Source organism: Rosa chinensis, chromosome 3 (genome assembly GCF_002994745.2).
Source record: "Rosa chinensis cultivar Old Blush chromosome 3, RchiOBHm-V2, whole genome shotgun sequence".
NCBI classification, from domain to species: domain Eukaryota; kingdom Viridiplantae; phylum Streptophyta; class Magnoliopsida; order Rosales; family Rosaceae; genus Rosa; species Rosa chinensis.
The window spans coordinates 15,035,686-15,056,256 of record NC_037090.1 but is presented as its reverse complement, the minus strand read 5'-3'; the positions used below and the strand labels follow the sequence as shown (position 1 = coordinate 15,056,256).

The 20,571-nt window shown below is 40.9% G+C and overlaps 2 protein-coding genes across 2 annotated transcripts; both read left to right on the top strand.

Annotated features, from left to right (window-relative positions):
• Positions 1-187: 187 nt before the first annotated feature.
• On the top strand, positions 188-3,849 carry LOC112195333 (polyubiquitin 4). The gene is made up of 2 exons (XM_024335749.2): positions 188-1,216; positions 3,597-3,849. The coding sequence occupies exons 1-2, from the start codon at positions 306-308 to the stop codon at positions 3,832-3,834; spliced, it is 1,149 nt and encodes a 382-aa protein (XP_024191517.2). The 5' UTR covers positions 188-305; the 3' UTR covers positions 3,835-3,849.
• Positions 3,850-5,883: 2,034 nt separating this feature from the next.
• LOC112195335 lies at positions 5,884-6,420 on the top strand. Its single transcript, XM_040517178.1, has one exon. It carries the CDS (start codon positions 5,909-5,911, stop codon positions 6,383-6,385), a length of 477 nt encoding a protein of 158 aa, XP_040373112.1. The 5' UTR covers positions 5,884-5,908; the 3' UTR covers positions 6,386-6,420.
• The last annotated feature ends 14,151 nt before the right edge of the window (positions 6,421-20,571 follow it).

The window sequence follows — 20,571 nt, the reverse complement described above, 5'->3', positions numbered from 1 at the left end:
GTCAACAGAAGTGTTCCGTGATAAAGAGTTTTCCTAATTATCATCGGAAACAATAATGATACCAAAATTAGCACCTGGAAGGTTCTGGACCATTCAGTCGACCTATTGTGGACCACCAATTCTCGTTTCTTCCGGAATAAGAATTGGATTCGGAGTCGGCTTCCTCCCATATATAAAGCGCCCTGCTGCCCCTTCGCTTCCTCACAGTTTCACAAAACGCCTTCTACTCGAGCCTAATTTCTCTGAATCTCAATTTCCTTTCAATTTCAAATCCCCCTTTTCTCGATTCAATCTAATCTCAAATCATGCAGATCTTCGTGAAAACCCTGACCGGCAAGACCATCACCCTCGAGGTCGAGAGCTCTGACACCATCGACAACGTCAAGGCCAAGATCCAGGACAAGGAGGGCATCCCTCCGGACCAGCAGAGGCTCATCTTCGCCGGTAAGCAGCTCGAGGACGGCCGCACCCTCGCCGACTACAACATCCAGAAGGAGTCTACTCTCCATCTGGTCCTCCGTCTCAGGGGAGGCATGCAGATCTTCGTCAAAACTCTCACCGGCAAGACGATCACTCTCGAGGTTGAGAGTTCCGACACCATCGATAACGTCAAGGCTAAAATCCAGGACAAGGAAGGAATTCCCCCGGACCAGCAGAGGCTGATCTTCGCCGGAAAGCAACTCGAAGACGGCCGCACCCTCGCCGATTACAACATCCAGAAGGAATCGACTCTCCATCTGGTGCTGCGTCTCCGGGGAGGTATGCAGATCTTTGTAAAAACCCTAACCGGCAAGACAATCACTCTCGAGGTCGAGAGCTCCGATACGATTGACAACGTCAAGGCGAAAATTCAAGACAAGGAGGGGATTCCACCGGACCAGCAGAGGCTCATATTCGCTGGGAAGCAATTGGAGGATGGCCGGACTCTAGCGGATTATAATATTCAGAAGGAGAGTACTCTGCATCTTGTGCTCAGGCTTCGTGGTGGGATGCAGATCTTCGTGAAGACTCTGACGGGGAAGACGATCACGCTTGAGGTGGAGAGTTCTGATACTATTGACAATGTCAAAGCAAAGATTCAAGACAAGGAGGGAATCCCACCGGACCAGCAGAGGTTGATCTTTGCTGGAAAGCAATTGGAGGACGGTCGCACATTGGCGGATTATAACATTCAGAAGGAGTCTACACTCCACCTTGTCCTCCGCCTCCGCGGTGGTGATTTCTGAGGAGTTTCTGTTGTTCCTTGGGTGATTTCTGATTGGAGTTTGTATTTTCTGGTTATGCTGTTAGTATTGGCAAGACTGCCAATATGGTTTAAGTTCTTTTTAGTGTGTCTGGCTGGTCCATTGAAGTCTTTTTAATTGTCAAGACTGTCTATTTTCGTTTACTTAATAATAAATTTCTTTAGTTTTTGCAAATGATGCTTGCGTTCTTAATTTCCTCTCTTCTACCTGTTAATTTTGCCCTACTCTCAATTAGGGTGTGAATGTTATAAAGGAGAGTGCAGGATAGAACTTAGTCCATGATTGGATCGTATGAATTGCTTTCTCTTCTTGGAGAAGCATTGTTTACAGGTTCAGTTTTGTGAAGCGGTGTTTGTTCAGTGTTAGCTAGTTTTTGAATGCTTATCAAATGTCAATGAGACAGTATGATCATATTGTTAGTGTGCACCCCCTTCCCCATATATCAAGGGGATTTTACTAGTTTAAATCGCCAAATTGCTACCTTAGAAAGTTGCCACTTCAGTTCTGTTTTCTATTTTCAAATGTTCAATTAGTTGTGACGATTTGGTGAACAAAGGTTTTGCTTCATATTTTGATTTCTATTTTTTTCTGGTTGTTTTCTGTGGTTGGTATTATACTTTCAGTAATGTAAAAACGTGCTAGTTTCTTTAAGTTTGTTTATACTTTGCTCTCTAAGGAAAGTCAAATTGCTATTCATTTTCATGGTTTTGTCAAGTCCTTCAGATTCTATCCCATTCTATGGTCTTGTAGTTGTGAAAAGTTTGTTTCTGTTTCAATGTAATGTGGATGGATCTGCTTCAACAACCCAGCACAGTTGTTGGCTGATAGAGCCACTGAGTCTATTTCTGTTAATGAGATCATAGTTCCATATGTTGGAGAAAACTAGTTGATGCATGTCCTAGGGCATGCTGTACATGCTGTGGTCTACATTTTTTTATGGTAGCTCTGGTGTACATGCTTGATTTTTATGGTTCGGTTATTCCTGTGGTTATTTGTTGTTTTTGTGGCTTTGGGCTGTGACAGGGAAAGTAGTTTTGTTTTGGGGAAAAATGGTTTTAATCATCAGACTAGTTTCTAGATATTTGGCTTCAATTCCCATTCTTTCATGTCTATATATTTTCAGCAGACATTTGATTGGATTCAGTAATGTCAAAGTGAGGAGGGGGTGGCATTTTATATTGCTGGAAGCCAAATTCCTAGCTTTTGTCTTTGGTTGCCACTTCAGTTCTCATTTCAGCAGGGGTTCTATTTTGAGTTTCTGACTAATGTTCATCTGTTGTTCTGAAGAAGCCAAATTGGGGCTTCTATAGTGTTATTGTCTAATTTCTGTCAGTTCTTTAGAATGGTTTTGCTTTAAGGATGGTAGGTAATTTAATTTTTTGGATCAGGGTTGGTGAATTCATTATAGATCTGCAACATGCCATGGTTTTTCTAGCTGTCCATGCAGGGTTATATGCGTACTGCAAGTTTCGTTTGAGTAATTGGTAGATTGTTTTGCATTCTCAAGAACCCAAATTGCTAGTTCAGGGCTTCTGCTGTCACTTTAATGTCAATTTAGGAGTACAAGCCATGTTCTTAACATAGTGTTTTCTACTCTGCATGTTTCTAGTGTAAGCACAAGTACTGAGATCTGTTACTTGGGTTGAAGTTGCATAGTGAGTGTTCAGTAGCCCAAGGTGCACTTCCTTTAGCTTCTGTGGATAAGAAACAGTGTTGTTTAATATATGAACTTCTTTGTGACTGGGAAATTGATTGTGCAGACATCATCAAGCTATATTTCGTACTCTTGATATCTAGCCATGTCGTAATGATCGAAAGACTTATTAGGCTTTCGTGGCAATTCTTGCTGTTGTATCATTTGGATGTGGCCTACAAATCCTCCATATAAAACCAGTGAGTCCTTTATAGTCGTTTATCAAAGCCTGAAGGATAAAATTAGATTAAATAAACGAGACAGTGTAGTGTGCACTACAGACATTTCGAAGGTGTAAGTGATTCGAAGAACTTGTTGACAAATTCTGATGTTTAAGATTTGCGTACGTGATAACGGATCTAAGGGTCTTTGTATACAAGTAGAAATAGTATGTACCACTTGGAGTAGGTCTTCTTTCTTGTGATGATCAAGCAAAACTCCTTCTCCCTGTAACATTCACTCAATACGTTGTATTCTGTTAGGACTCCAAATACATTGAGCTTTTGTCTTCTTGAGACTAGTCCCTTTAGGTCTTCTAAATTGATTAGGAGAAGGTCTAAATGTAGTCTATATAAAGCCCTCTTCTCTTCTTCTTCATCACAAAAATTCTCAAACGCATCTCTAGTTCTCTCTTCATCTTTTCTCGATTCAATCGCAACCATGCAGATCTTTGTGAAAACCTTAACCGGCAAGACCATCACCCTCGAGGTCGAGAGCTCTGACACGATCGACAACGTCAAGGCCAAGATCCAAGATAAGGAGGGAATCCCGCCAGACCAGCAGAGGCTCATCTTCGCAGGAAAGCAGCTCGAGGATGGCCGAACTTTGGCTGATTATAATATTCAGAAGGAATCCACACTCCACCTTGTCCTTCGTCTCCGCGGTGGTGATTTCTGAGATAGATTGATGGTGTCTGTTTGGTGGATAAGTGTTTTGTTATGGTGGTTTTGATTGGCAAGACGGCAAATTTGTTTGAATTTCTTTAGGGCTTTTTGGTTATCTTTGTGAAGATTATAGTGTAGTTTAGATTCTCAAGACGGCAGGTTTGTTGAATTTGTTTAGAGCTTTTTGGTTATGTTTGTGAAGACTATAGTCTATTTTTTTTTTTTCAGTTGGTGATAATAAATAAAATTTCCTCCGATCCTAGTCTATTTTCTTGTTTTTTATTTAGAATTTTCCTTCTCTCAATCACTTTTGAGTGGGTGAAGCCTGCAGATTACTTGGATTCTTGCTATTGGTTGCTTTTGGATTGCCTTATGAAGTTCTTGAATGTATTAGAAAATTGGTTAAGACTGTCAATACATACCAGTAATGTAGTAGCATAATGGTTATATACACTGTCAATACATGGTTGTTGATCCATAGCTTCAATGTATTGTGCTTTGCAGTTTCATGTCATTTGGCTTGCTTTTCTCCATGATTTTGTATCAGTTCATTGTTATGAGCTTACTGGATTATGAGACTGAGTCTTGGTTATTGATCCTTGTTGATAGCTTCTATATTTTGTTAAGTGAGCTGTAGCCCACTAACCTTTCTAGCCTCACATCAGCTGGATCACACATGTAGGTGTTAGGCTTTCCAGCTATGATGTTGATATTATAATCTTATAGGAGCTCTATAAGAACAGGATTGTAACTCAGTTGTAATTGTGCTTGAATATAGCAAATACATTATCAGATTTAACATGGTATCAGAGCAATGCTCTTGAGACATATACCATTCTAGAAATCTAGACTACCCATACCTATATTCCGCTGCCAGAAATACCAAGAGAAGAACCTTGTTTCTTCATCTTACCCATTACCCATAACCAAGCTTTTTGCTCAAAGATTGAGCAGAAGTTCATACCATAAAATACCAAGAACCATTTCTGTTCTTCAGAAAATACCAGCACCAGAAACTCTAAACCATACCAGTACCAGACAAGAAGAACTGTGTTTCTTCATTTTTACCCAGAAAATACCAATCCATACCAGAAAATACCCAACTTACTAATCCCAAATTCTGTTGTTCAATACCCAGTACCCATACCTGCAATTATCGACCTCCATAGCTTTCAGCCCCGACACCTGCAGATCCCGCCCTGCAGCCTCCAGCTTCACAGCAGCAGCAGCTCCACCGCAGCAGGCGCTCCACCGCAGCAGCAGCTCCACTGATACTCGCCACGCTGCAATCTGCACTTCCACTTCAGTTTCATCTGACAGAAGAAAGGAGAGAGACAGAAGAAAGGAGAAAGGAGAAAGGAGAAAGGAGAGAGACAGAAGAAAGGAGAAAGAGACAGAAGAAAAGGGAGGAGAAGAAAAGAAGAACAAAAAGGGAGAACAACACGAAAAAAAAAAAAAAAAAAGGAGGGGGAACCCATCTGCAGTAGAAAGCAGAGGAGAAAGAAGAGAGGAGTTAGTTTCAAAGAGAGACAACAAGCATATTTTGAAGAAAGGAGGGCGTGCAAGCTTGGTCTGGAGAAAAGAAAAAAAAAGTGAAGGCATGGTGATGATGAGCACGTGAAGAAAGAAAGAAAGTGGGCATCACTTTCTAATCAAGTTTTTTGACAACCAAAAAAAAAAAAAACAAAAAAAAAATCAAAAAAAGAAAGAAAGGAGAATCCAGCGGAGGAGAATCTCACAGAGGAGACTCCAGCAAAGGAGAATCCAAGAAGAAACCCACCTCTCTTGTCTTCCTCTTCGCCTTGAAAGAAAAAATAAAAGGTAAATTAGATTAAAATTTTTATCCTTGTAACGTCGAGCTTACTCGCTCAACCACATAGGTTCATCCAATTAATGTGGTGTCTAGGCTGATTAGATACGAGAAGTGCTAGCAAAGGGTCTCGTCCCCTGCTAAACAAGTGAGCTGAGCTCCGCCAAAATCGTTCCTCTACTACCTGGCCACATTAAAAGGAGTCACTGAAAGGTTGCGTGATAGGCAACACCCAAGGATCCGATTTCTCTTCTCTTTACTTAGTAAGGGTTTAACCATGGTTCTCGAGGAAGTATCTTCTGCTTCAACCCCCAAATCAGCAACTAACTCTTCTCAACATAAAGGGCGATCATCATCCAATGATCATGGTCCTATTGTTCCAGAAAAATTGGACAGCACCAATTTTATTTCCTGGTCTAAACATGCAAAGTTGAACATCACCGGCCGAGGTAAACTTGGCTACCTCACCGGCAAGAAGAAAGCACCATCTGAAGAAGATGAAGAGGGCTATGAAATTTGGGTCGAAGAAGACAGTCTTGTTCAAGCATGGCTCTTCAACTCCATGCACACGGATGTCAGAGGAAATTATGAAAGTTTGGAGACGGCTAAAGAAATTTGGGATGCTGTCAAAACTACTTTTTCAGTAGCTCAGGATGATACAAGAAACTATGAGCTACAAATTGCTTCTGTTTCCACTAAACAGAATGGGGCTCCTCTTCATGACTATTACTGCAATATGAAGAAAATATGGTAGGAGCTTGACATATTGGACCCCCTCAAGCTTAAGGATGCAGACTCTATCACCTACATGGCTAAGAGAGTCACTAAGCATCGTGCTTATTTCTTCTTAGCAGGGCTAGACCCTCACCTTGATGGAGTCCGGAGTAGAATCCTAAACAGCAAGCCACTGCCTTCCATAGAAGAGACTTATTCTCAAGTCAGTGCTGAGCATAATAGACTAAAAAAAAATGATGTCTGATACAAAGTACGAAGGCTCTGCTATGGTTGCTCAATACCAACCACCGCATCTCCGTAGCTCCCAGCCACCTCCATCATCATCATCATCTTGGAAAGCATCCTCTCCAGGATCCATGAAATGCACTCATTGCAAATCAACCTGGCATCTGGTAGAGACTTGTTTCCACTTACATGGCTTCCCGGAATGGTGGGGGAGCACATTTCCAGAAAGGAAGCACAAGCAAAAGAAGTACAAGGGAAAGCAAGATCATTTAAGCCATCTGGCAACAACAACCCAAAGAGTTATCGATCCAAAGGCAAACCTCAAGTCTCCCTCCAAATTGCTTCCCCAGAACTGAGTTCGAGTACAGCTTCTGATGAACCTCCTCACAGTGTTCACTCTGGTAACTCCACTTTTGCCTTCATGACAACTTCATGTACTCCTTGTTCTTTGCTATCGAGTAACTCTGCCTTTAATTGGAAGGATATGTGGATAATTGATTCAGGTGCAACAGACCATATGACTAATAACCCTAGCAATATTCACCATTTAACCCCAGTTCGCCGGTCTGGCGTAACTAATGCCAATGGCGATTCTTATCCCATTACTGGAGCTGGATCTGTTACTCTTACAAAATCCATTACTCTTGATACAGTGTTACTTGTTCCTTCCCTATCTCATAATCTCTTGTCTGTCAAACAGATAACAAAACAATTTTATTGTTGTGTAATTCTTTACCCGTGGTGTTGTATATTTCAGGACATCCTAACAGGGGAAATCATTGGGCGGGGTATTGAGAAGGGGGGGTTAAACTACATGGAGATGACCACTGCTGGCAATCGTCGCATAAGTGAGGTGCATCATATTCAGAAAAAACCTTCCACCGATGAAGAACAGATCTGGTTATGGCATAAAAGATTGGGACATCCATCATTTGGGTATCTCCAAACTCTCTTCCCCTTACTGTTTCAGCATAATAGACCATCAGACTTTAAATGCAACACTTGCATTTTAGGCAAGAGTCATCGTGTAACCTTTCCGTTGAGCTCGAATAAAAGTATTTCCCCTTTTGATCTTGTTCACTCTGATGTCTGGGGACCTTGTCCGGCAACGCCCTCTGGAATGAAATGGTTTGTTTTATTTGTCGATGATTGCACCCGGATGAGTTGGATCTACTTGCTGCGAAATAAAAGTGATGTTTTCCCAGTTTTTCAAACTTTTCATGCCATGATCCAAACTCAATTCCAAACACCTATTAAAGTCCTTCGTTCCGATAATGGTGGAGAATATGTGAACCATCCCTTTCACCAGTATCTAGCTACCCATGGCATTATTCATCAGACCACATGTCCTCAAACTCCTCAACAAAATGGTGTGGCAGAGAGAAAGAACCGCCACGTTCTAGAAGTTGCTCGCTCCATGTTAATCGGAGCTCATATGCCAGAATCTTTTTGGGGTGATGCCATCATAACTACTGCTTACCTCATAAATAGACTCCCTACACAAGCCCTTCAGTCTACAGCTAAAGAAACCAGTCCACCACCACAAACACCAATTCAAGCTCTTGCTAGTCATTTACCTTTACCACCTACCCATGCCCTTGATCCAAAGATTTTTGGTTGTGTAGCTTATGTACATATCCATCGAAACCAGAGGACTAAATTGGATGCTTGTGCTGAAAAGTGTATCTTTATTGGCTATGCTTCCACTCAAAAGGGATATCGATGCTATAGTCCGACCACTAAGCGTACCTATGTTTCCATGGATGTTACATTCCATGAACATGATTTACATTTTTCCCCGAAGCCTACTATTCAGGGGGAGAATGATATAGAGGAAGAGCAGTCTTCGGGGGATTGTTTGTGTCCACCCTTGGAACCCATGGACATCCAAGAGCATGGAAATACTGGAGAAACAAGAATTGAGCATGGAAATACTGAAAGGAGCAACCAGTTACCGACATCAGAAATGGCGGTTGAACATGGAAATCAGCTACCAACTCCAGAATCAGCAGTGAGAGATATTTCTTCCCCTTCTACTACCCCATCAACACCAATGCTCCCTGAGGATGATCCAGAGGTAATTAATAACCCTGTGTTTGAATGCCATGATAATGTAAATTCTATGCCTAATACTGAAATAGAATCAAGTGACATCATAGGGGTTCATAAATTGCCATTTCGGAAAAATAGAGGTCAACCAAAGGTTCAATATGAACCAGATCCTAAAGCCAAGGCCAAATATCCCATAAGCAATTACATGTCATCCCATAGGTTATCCAAGTCATATGCGTCCTTTGTATTTCATTTATCTGCTATTATCATTCCAAATAAAGTGCAGGATGCTCTAGCAAATCCTAAGTGGACTAAAGCTATGGAAGATGAAATGGAAGCATTGCAAAAGAATCACACATGGGAACTAGTGCCAAAACCCGCAGGAAAGAGAGCTGTAGGATGCAGATGGATCTATACATTGAAGTACGCAGCTGATGGTACACTGGATAGATACAAAGCCAGGTTGGTTGCAAAAGGGTATACTCAGACATATGGTATTGACTATCAAGAAACTTTTGCACCAGTGGCCAAGATGAATACCGTTCGAGTACTACTGTCATTAGCAGCTAACCTAGACTGGCCTCTGAAGCAGTTTGATGTAAAGAATGCCTTCCTACATGGAGACTTGAAGGAAGAAGTCTACATGGATCTACCTCCTGGCTATTCTCTACCTTCACAAGCAGGAGTGGTGTGCAAGTTGAAAAAAATCCCTTTATGGACTAAAACAGTCCCCCAGAGCATGGTTTGGAAGATTCAGCCAATCTATGAAACAGTTTGGTTACAAACAAAGCAACTCTGACCATACGCTGTTTCTGAAGCACAGAAAAGATAAACTTACTGCACTTATCATTTATGTTGATGATATGATTGTGACAGGTAATGACCTGGAAGAAGTCAAGAAACTAGAAGCACATCTATCATCTGTTTTTGAGATGAAAGATCTTGGAGGACTGAAATACTTCTTGGGAATTGAGGTGGCTAGATCAAAAGAAGGCATTGCCCTATCTCAAAGGAAGTATGTGGTTGACTTACTGATAGAGACCGGTTTACTAGCATGTAGACCAGCAGATACACCGATGGAGCAAAATCACAAATTAGCAGAATATCCAGACCAAGTGCCTACTAACAAAGAGAGATATCAAAGGTTAGTAGGCAAGCTCATTTATCTCTCACACACCCGACCTGATATTGCATATGCTGTAAGTGTTGTAAGCCAATTCATGCATGCACCAAGTGAAGATCACATGGAAGCAGTACATAGAATTCTGAGGTATTTGAAGACAAATCTCGGTAAAGGGATCATGTTTTCCAAGAATAACCACACAGACATAGCTGGATACACAGATGCAGATTGGGCTGGTTCTATCACTGATAGAAGGTCTACTTTAGGTTACTTTACTTTTGTGGGAGGTAACTTGGTCACGTGGAGAAGCAAGAAGCAAAAAGTGGTTGCTAGATCCAGTGCAGAAGCTGAGTACAGAGGAATGGCTCATGGAGTATGCGAAATGCTATGGCTTCGTCATTTGATGAAAGACTTGGGATTCAAACCCAAGTATGCTATGAATTTGTATTGTGACAATAAAGCAGCCATTGATATAGCACACAATCCAGTTCAACATGATAGAACAAAACATGTTGAAGTGGATCGACATTTCATCAAGGAGAAGTTGGAGTCAGAAACCATTAACATGCCACATGTGCGTACTGAAGATCAACTTGCAGATATCCTGACCAAAGCTGTTTCTGGAAAAGTGTTCCACAGCTCACTAGACAAGTTGGGTATGCGAGATATATATTCCCCAACTTGAGGGGGAGTGTTAAGTGAGCTGTAGCCCACTAACCTTTCCAGCCTCACATCAGCTGGATCACACATGTAGGTGTTAGGCTTTCCAGCTATGATGTTGATATTATAATCTTATAGGAGCTCTATAAGAACAGGATTGTAACTCAGTTGTAATTGTGCTTGAATATAGCAAATACATTATCAGATTTAACATATTTACTGTGGTTAGAATTATGAATTTTGTATAGAAACAGGGTCTTTTCTTGTTATGACAACTACATTCCATGGTTAGTGTCCAATTTTGTTTAGTCCGAGCAATGCAGGCCTACATCAATTTGATATGTTGCATTATCATACGAGAGCGTGAGAGACCGACATCAATTTGAGTTCTGGTGTACTATTGTGCACACACGCAACTACACAAATGATCTACAAACTTTCAGCTCTGTTTCCCTTCTCTGTGTTCCTTTCTAGGGCAGTGGTTGAATTTGCAAGAATTAACGTAACTGTACGTTTGAGTGTCCTTGAGATAAGGCTTAAAATCGGCCAGCCTATGGAAACAGAACAAATACTAGTGTGAACCATGCAGACATTAGGAATTCAATGACAACTAGCAGCAAGAATGGTTACTTTTCAATCAAACGATGAAGATGAGATACCAATTCATATTATATCTGGCAGTGTTGAAACCAAAAAAAATCATATATCTCTACGGATAAGCTTATGGTTTGTTGGCTTTGAATAAAGATAATTGCCATTCAAAGTTTGATTGGCTTTGACCAAATTCAAACAGCAAACAGATGAGATATATTGCTATGTGACTGGTTTCAAACGGTAAGCAAGAAATATTAAATTATCTATCCAACAAGGATAGCAAATCCACCAGAATTTCAAGGCTGAGAATATGAGTTAGTTGCTGCTTTGATCATATATTCAAATTTGAATTTGAATAAGAGATATCGTCATCTTCAACTCACACGGTGATCCTCAGTTGCCTATAAAAAGGTTATACAGCAACAAAGAAGGGGGAAAAAAAAAACACTACGGGGGGCAGAAAATACTACATAGAGGAGAGCATAAGAGAAAGACGCAGCAGAGGAGGAGAGGCACAGAGCAAGAAATACATAGACTAAGAAAGAAAAGAGACAGAGAAGGTCGGACACTCCAACTTTCGCTCCCAGAGAAAGAAGGAAAAGAATTGCAGGTATACATCTGCCTTCCCTCCAATTAAACCTTCTGTGTCTCATGATCGATCTTCCGAGACTCTAATAGGCCGTTCATGAACGACAAAAATTATTAGAGTCTTCCCAAAATGACGCTGCTGCTCTCAAACACTTAACGCATTGAAACAAAACGGTTGTTCATGAACGGCCTCGTTTCAATGCTCAAAGCTCCCCCTGACGAATTGGAATAAGTTGTTCATGAACAGCTGAATTCTAATGCTAAAAGCTCCGGTCATGAAGTCCAAAGCTTTGAAGCAGACGACGTGATATGGACAGCAAGCAATTCATGCAACATCTTCACCTGTGAATATGAGCTTCAGTGCTATTTTCTCTGTTCAAAGGAAAAGAGATAGCACCTGGTTTGTTTCTAATTGCTCCAACGAGTATTGAACAGAGCCTCTTGGTTAATCACACCTTCAAAGGCATAGATTTCAAGCTCTATTTCTTGTGGCATGTGGCACCGACTTGAAAGGCCAAAAGGTGGAGAACTTCCCCTTCTAATTAATGTGCAAAGCAAAGAGGCTCAGTGGGTTTGAAACAAAAGCAACGAGAACAAAAAAATATGAAAGTGTTGGTTTTGCTTTTTTGTTAATCGATGCCTACACGCCAAAACAAAAGCTAAACCTAACTATGAGGTTTACATTAATTAAAGGAGTTTTCCTATTACATGAAAGTAGGGTGCTGCAAGTCACCTTTCTGGAACTTTAATCATGGAGGAAAGTCCAAAACCTACACGCCAAAACAAAAGCTAAACCTAACCATGAGGTTTACATTAATTAAAGGAGTTTGCCTATTACATGAAAGTAGGGTGCTGCAAGTCACCTTTCTGGAACTTTAATCATGGAGGAAAGTCCAAAACCTGCAAAGGAGTTTATATTAAAGCAATACAAAAGGGTCTGGACAAAAGCTTTGAAATCAATAAAAAGCAATTGTCAGTTAATTAAAAGACAAGGTCCAGATGGTCAGAAGCAAAAGAAAGATTAATTAAGCTTTGCTTTGTTTCTTGAAGCGGTGGTGTGATTGATAAACAAGAGGACAAAACAATGGAAGCAAGCTTAATTGTTTAAACAACAATTCAAACTTGAACTTGCTGTATGTCATAAGCAAGAAGACAAATGGTGTCAAGTATAATTGATTACTTGATTTCAAATTTGTTGAAGCGGTGGTGGACATGGTCAACAAGAAAACGAAAGGCAATTGATTACATTGATGAGCAAAATTATTCAGAGAAGGGCTTGTATGAAGGGGTTGCACCAGCTTTCTGCACTCCAATTAATTGACCAACTGCTGCAATGAGAGTTTGAATTTAAAGGTGGAGTACCAGACTCTGCTAAAGACACTGATACAGAACTCGGTGTTGAAACACAATTAAGTTGTAGATTCCTCCCTTTCATGGAGAGTACATGGATGTATTCCTTTCTCCAATATGGACTGAAGATATCGATCTCCATCTCCTACTTTGGCCTCCAGTTCCAATTGTTAACCATCAAGTTTGCCAAGTGATAATTGATGTTGTCAGATAATATTGAAAGCCGGAGGCAAGAAATACAATTGCGTTTGATGACTGAGCTTGAGTTAAACCTGGAGGAACACATAGGTGTACATATCACTTCCTTGCTCGGGCCTGACACGAAACGAAACTAAAAGGCCTAGAAGGAAAATATGGGTGTCCAAACCAGTTTATGGGTTTGCCTACAAATTCTGAAGCACTACAAAGCCCACTTCAAGACAGTTTACCTCAGAGGTTCGGGCCCAGTCAAATTTGTTATCGACAAGTAGAGGAGACAACACAAAGGCCCATTTACACGGCCCAATACAAGATTCAACACATCGGGTGCCCAAATCAAATTAGCAGACACTCTGTTAATACGTGTCTAAAAGAAATACATTTGTCGGGTTCAAAAATATTTATACATCCGTCAAGCACAAAAGTTGGTACAAAACCAAGAAATACAAATTTTTATGAACTACGGTCGGTTTGATCCCACAATGGGTACGTAGGCAATCTAGCAACACCCACTAGATGCAACCACAAGTCCAAACAGAATCCCTGACTCCACCAGTCAAAATTCAGCCAGTCCTAAATTGAATCATTGACTCCAGTCAAATTCTTCCAACACCAAGAACTACAACGGTTTGATCCCCTTACAGGGTATGTAGGCAATCTAGCGACCCACTAGATGCAACCGCAAGTCCAAACAAAATTCCTGACTCCCTGGTTCATCCAATCCGAATCTCTGACCTCATCAGTCAAATTCTGCCAAACATCAGGAAACGTCACAACCTTTCCAAATAAAATCCATGACTCCCTGGTTCATCCAATTCGAATCCCTGACCTCATCAGTCAAATTCCGCTAAACACCAGGAAACGTCACAACCTTTCCAAACAAAGCCAAAACAAATCGAATCTCTGGTTCACTTACACCAAATTCGTCCAAACACTATTCTTATTCCAAAAAGCCATACCCTCCAATGGGTCATTCACCCATTGGAATTCTTGAACTACGAGTGGCTTGATCCCTCTCCAAGGGTACGTAGGCAACCCATCCAAATATTCGGGTGCAGCCGCAAAAACAAATAAACAAACACACATCCACAATTGGTTTCTTCATAAATGGAATCAAAGGGTGTTTCCCTGTAATGGGGATTGTAATTAAGAGACACATTCGGTCTTGAATGGGTCGAACCCGAAATAATAAAAACTCTATTCACTAAATGAATGCGAGTGAAATTATGTTGGGTGACATTTACGCTCACTGTGTGCAGATTTTCTCTCAACATAATTTTTGGCACGCCCAGTGGGACCCATTCTCCTTTTCATCTCCATTTGTGATATGACTAATCATATGTGTTACGTGTTTGCCACAGGATACAAGATGGCACCACAAGTTACAGTGAATTTCCAAGAGCTTAAAGCTATTGGGTCGAAGGATGGACAAGCAACACGAGCTGAACATCATGTTTCTTTCACCGTTGATCAATCTCCACTAACAATCAATGTTCAGAAGCTCAACCATGATGTCAGAGTCATCAAGACCGCTACGCTCAATGCTAACCATGCCCCTGTCAGTACTCAGATAATGATCGGGTCTATTCCAATCAGTTTGGTCGTTACACCACATAGACCCGAAGCCCCGTGCCTCGAATCCCCACAACAAGTATATCTACAATCAGCGACAGCTACTATAGTTTCTGAACCTCAGATAGTCAAGTTCATCTCAACCTCTGACAGCTCATCTGGCACACAGGACAAAGTTGTTATGGCACACCACCCACATAATCTATCAGTGGTCAACAAAACAGCCTCTGCAACTAGAAAGTCCAAGAAAACACGTATACCAATGGGGGCATTCCGAGCACATAAATCACAGGGGGCATTTCCAGTTAACGTACCACAGGGGGCCTTCCCGGACTCTTCAGCAGAATCAAGACCATCTATGGTCCCTGTTGTTAGTCAACATACTCAAGCATTGTTTGAGACAAATGATGGCACAAAGCCTGAGACTATGTCAGTTATGATCACAAACGCATCAACGATAGAAGAGCAGCTAGAAGAAATGAAGAGAATGCTAGCTGAAAAAGATGCTCAAATAGAAGCACTAACTTCTCAATTGGCTATGGCCAACATAAGCGATCATAAAAATGATGAAAAGAGTGATCGTGAAAAGAACATCGGAGGACATGGTTCCACAATCGCAAGTCTTGAAGACATAAAGACACTAATTGCAGAAGGAATCCGTGAAGTATACACCTCCTCAAATCCACAGTTCTCTGGGTACTTGAAACCCTACCCTGCTCATTACGATGCACTACCATTCCCTAAAGGCTATCAGAAGCCAACTTTTGACAAGTTCGATGGAGTAGATGGCTCTCCCCATGAACATTTGGCTCATTTCTTCTCAGCCTGTGGAGAAACATCACAGTTAGATGCATTGTTAATAAGGCAGTTTGTTCAGTCCCTTAAAGGAGCAGCTTTTACTTGGTACAGTCAATTACAACCAAGTTCTATCCTCACATGGGACGATATGCAAAGAGCTTTTCTGGCACAGTTTGTCAGCTCCAAAAAGAAAGTCTCGATTATCGACTTGGCTGACACTAAACAGAATTCTGATGAAAGCACCAATGAATTCATTTCCAGATGGAGGAGCTTAAACCTCCAATGCTCAGAAAAATTGACAGAGATTTCAGCAGTACAAATGTGCTCAAACAATCTCTTACCAGAGATAGCAACTTTTGTTAGCACCGCAGAACCTCAAACATTTGAAGCACTAGTCTCAAAAGCTAGTAATGTTGAAAGACAAGTTGCCCGTAAAAAGTTTATGACACAAAGGGCATCCTTTAAAGACCACAGAGTTGACAACACAGATGAGTCGCTGGCAACCTTTGTCAAGACTGACAACAAGTCAAATACATGCAAAGCAAAAGAAGGGTCTAGAAAGCTCACCCTCAAAGAAAGAAAAGAAGTCAAATACTCTTTCGATGATGATGATGTCGAACATATTTTCAGTGAGCTCATCAACGCACAAGCTATTGAGCTTCCTAAACTGAAACGACGAGGTGAAGTCAAAAAGACCAACGACCCCGAATTTTGCCAGTATCATCGAATCGTAGGTCATTCAACAAGGGATTGTTTTGTTCTGAAGGACATAATCCAAAAGATGGTCAATAACAAGGAAATTGAGGTGGAGACATCGTTGGCAAAGTGAAATCCAAATTTGCCTCCGAACCTACAGGTCTCTCAAAAGGTGTTTCAAAAAAAAAAATCCTTCATGGGAACTACGTGCGGCTTGATCCCTTAAATGGGTACGTAGGCAATCTAGTCTCAAATTCTAGATCCAGTCACAAAATCTTCAAAATCACTTTCTCACCACTATAGGTTGCGATAAAATGGCACAAAGCCTGGCACCTCTGAAGAACTCCTTGTACGAGTATAAACAACAAATGGTGAAAATAATGTTGATGAACATGGGTTGCAAAAACAAGCTCTATAAGCAGCTTTCCCAAACTCTGATGGACTTTCGGAAAAAACTAAAGTTGTCAAGCCTCGCACGCAAAAGCTATTCCACGCACGACGCTTGAGGGGGCAACTGTTGAAACCAAAAAAAATCATATATCTCTACGGATAAGCTTATGGTTTGTTGGCTTTGAATAAAGATAATTGCCATTCAAAGTTTGATTGGCTTTGACCAAATTCAAACAGCAAACAGATGAGATATATTGCTATGTGACTGGTTTCAAACGGTAAGCAAGAAATATTAAATTATCTATCCAACAAGGATAGCAAATCCACCAGAATTTCAAGGCTGAGAATATGAGTTAGTTGCTGCTTTGATCATATATTCAAATTTGAATTTGAATAAGAGATATCGTCATCTTCAACTCACACGGTGATCCTCAGTTGCCTATAAAAAGGTTATACAGCAACAAAGAAGGGGGAAAAAAAAAAAACACTACGGGGGGCAGAAAATACTACATAGAGGAGAGCATAAGAGAAAGACGCAGCAGAGGAGGAGAGGCACAGAGCAAGAAATACATAGACTAAGAAAGAAAAGAGACAGAGAAGGTCGGACACTCCAACTTTCGCTCCCAGAGAAAGAAGGAAAAGAATTGCAGGTATACATCTGCCTTCCCTCCAATTAAACCTTCTGTGTCTCATGATCGATCTTCCGAGACTCTAATAGGCCGTTCATGAACGACAAAAATTATTAGAGTCTTCCCAAAATGACGCTGCTGCTCTCAAACACTTAACGCATTGAAACAAAACGGTTGTTCATGAACGGCCTCGTTTCAATGCTCAAAGCTCCCCCTGACGAATTGGAATAAGTTGTTCATGAACAGCTGAATTCTAATGCTAAAAGCTCCGGTCATGAAGTCCAAAGCTTTGAAGCAGACGACGTGATATGGACAGCAAGCAATTCATGCAACATCTTCACCTGTGAATATGAGCTTCAGTGCTATTTTCTCTGTTCAAAGGAAAAGAGATAGCACCTGGTTTGTTTCTAATTGCTCCAACGAGTATTGAACAGAGCCTCTTGGTTAATCACACCTTCAAAGGCATAGATTTCAAGCTCTATTTCTTGTGGCATGTGGCACCGACTTGAAAGGCCAAAAGGTGGAGAACTTCCCCTTCTAATTAATGTGCAAAGCAAAGAGGCTCAGTGGGTTTGAAACAAAAGCAACGAGAACAAAAAAAATATGAAAGTGTTGGTTTTGCTTTTTTGTTAATCGATGCCTACACGCCAAAACAAAAGCTAAACCTAACTATGAGGTTTACATTAATTAAAGGAGTTTTCCTATTACATGAAAGTAGGGTGCTGCAAGTCACCTTTCTGGAACTTTAATCATGGAGGAAAGTCCAAAACCTACACGCCAAAACAAAAGCTAAACCTAACCATGAGGTTTACATTAATTAAAGGAGTTTGCCTATTACATGAAAGTAGGGTGCTGCAAGTCACCTTTCTGGAACTTTAATCATGGAGGAAAGTCCAAAACCTGCAAAGGAGTTTATATTAAAGCAATACAAAAGGGTCTGGACAAAAGCTTTGAAATCAATAAAAAGCAATTGTCAGTTAATTAAAAGACAAGGTCCAGATGGTCAGAAGCAAAAGAAAGATTAATTAAGCTTTGCTTTGTTTCTTGAAGCGGTGGTGTGATTGATAAACAAGAGGACAAAACAATGGAAGCAAGCTTAATTGTTTAAACAACAATTCAAACTTGAACTTGCTGTATGTCATAAGCAACAAGACAAATGGTGTCAAGTATAATTGATTACTTGATTTCAAATTTGTTGAAGCGGTGGTGGACATGGTCAACAAGAAAACGAAAGGCAATTGATTACATTGATGAGCAAAATTATTCAGAGAAGGGCTTGTATGAAGGGGTTGCACCAGCTTTCTGCACTCCAATTAATTGACCAACTGCTGCAATGAGAGTTTGAATTTAAAGGTGGAGTACCAGACTCTGCTAAAGACACTGATACAGAACTCGGTGTTGAAACACAATTAAGTTGTAGATTCCTCCCTTTCATGGAGAGTACATGGATGTATTCCTTTCTCCAATATGGACTGAAGATATCGATCTCCATCTCCTACTTTGGCCTCCAGTTCCAATTGTTAACCATCAAGTTTGCCAAGTGATAATTGATGTTGTCAGATAATATTGAAAGCCGGAGGCAAGAAATACAATTGCGTTTGATGACTGAGCTTGAGTTAAACCTGGAGGAACACATAGGTGTACATATCACTTCCTTGCTCGGGCCTGACACGAAACGAAACTAAAAGGCCTAGAAGGAAAATATGGGTGTCCAAACCAGTTTATGGGTTTGCCTACAAATTCTGAAGCACTACAAAGCCCACTTCAAGACAGTTTACCTCAGAGGTTCGGGCCCAGTCAAATTTGTTATCGACAAGTAGAGGAGACAACACAAAGGCCCATTTACACGGCCCAATACAAGATTCAACACATCGGGTGCCCAAATCAAATTAGCAGACACTCTGTTAATACGTGTCTAAAAGAAATACATTTGTCGGGTTCAAAAATATTTATACATCCGTCAAGCACAAAAGTTGGTACAAAACCAAGAAATACAAATTTTTATGAACTACGGTCGGTTTGATCCCACAATGGGTACGTAGGCAATCTAGCAACACCCACTAGATGCAACCACAAGTCCAAACAGAATCCCTGACTCCACCAGTCAAAATTCAGCCAGTCCTAAATTGAATCATTGACTCCAGTCAAATTCTTCCAACACCAAGAACTACAACGGTTTGATCCCCTTACAGGGTATGTAGGCAATCTAGCGACCCACTAGATGCAACCGCAAGTCCAAACAAAATTCCTGACTCCCTGGTTCATCCAATCCGAATCTCTGACCTCATCAGTCAAATTCTGCCAAACATCAGGAAACGTCACAACCTTTCCAAATAAAATCCATGACTCCCTGGTTCATCCAATTCGAATCCCTGACCTCATCAGTCAAATTCCGCTAAACACCAGGAAACGTCACAACCTTTCCAAACAAAGCCAAAACAAATCGAATCTCTGGTTCACTTACACCAAATTCGTCCAAACACTATTCTTATTCCAAAAAGCCATACCCTCCAATGGGTCATTCACCCATTGGAATTCTTGAACTACGAGTGGCTTGATCCCTCTCCAAGGGTACGTAGGCAACCCATCCAAATATTCGGGTGCAGCCGCAAAAACAAATAAACAAACACACATCCACAATTGGTTTCTTCATAAATGGAATCAAAGGGTGTTTCCCTGTAATGGGGATTGTAATTAAGAGACACATTCGGTCTTGAATGGGTCGAACCCGAACTAATAAAAACTCTATTCACTAAATGAATACGAGTGAAATTATGTTGGGTGACATTTACGCTCACTGTGTGCAGATTTTCCCTCAACAGGCAGCATGACTTACAGGATCAGAAAGAAACAGGTCTTGAGTCATAACTGTGAGGAAATTAGGAAGTCGGGGAAATTCCCCATCACATAGTGAATATATTGAAAATTGGCATATGAAAGTTGTAAATCCTATTTACAAACATCGGTCAGTACCTATAAACCAACTTAACCAATTAGAATTCCAAAATAGGATTAACCCTCCACCCTCTCCCTGCCCTGGATACTCTGCATCACTAGTAACTGTCATCATCATCGGAATCATCAGCGTCATCACATATTGCACGCCTGATGGTAGACACTGAATTAGCATAGGTATAGCGATCATCCTATGGAATTTGTGGAGTGCACGTTTCACACCTTCTGGTAGATAGTCGATTTACATGGGTACAAAGCTCACAAGTCCAAGCCTCTGCCCCATTATAATTACGAGTTATGTTTCTGCTGAAAGCAGGTTCATAAGGGCGGAATGTCTCTTGAAGACCCTCCCTCAGGCTCCTAGTTAGGGCGGTA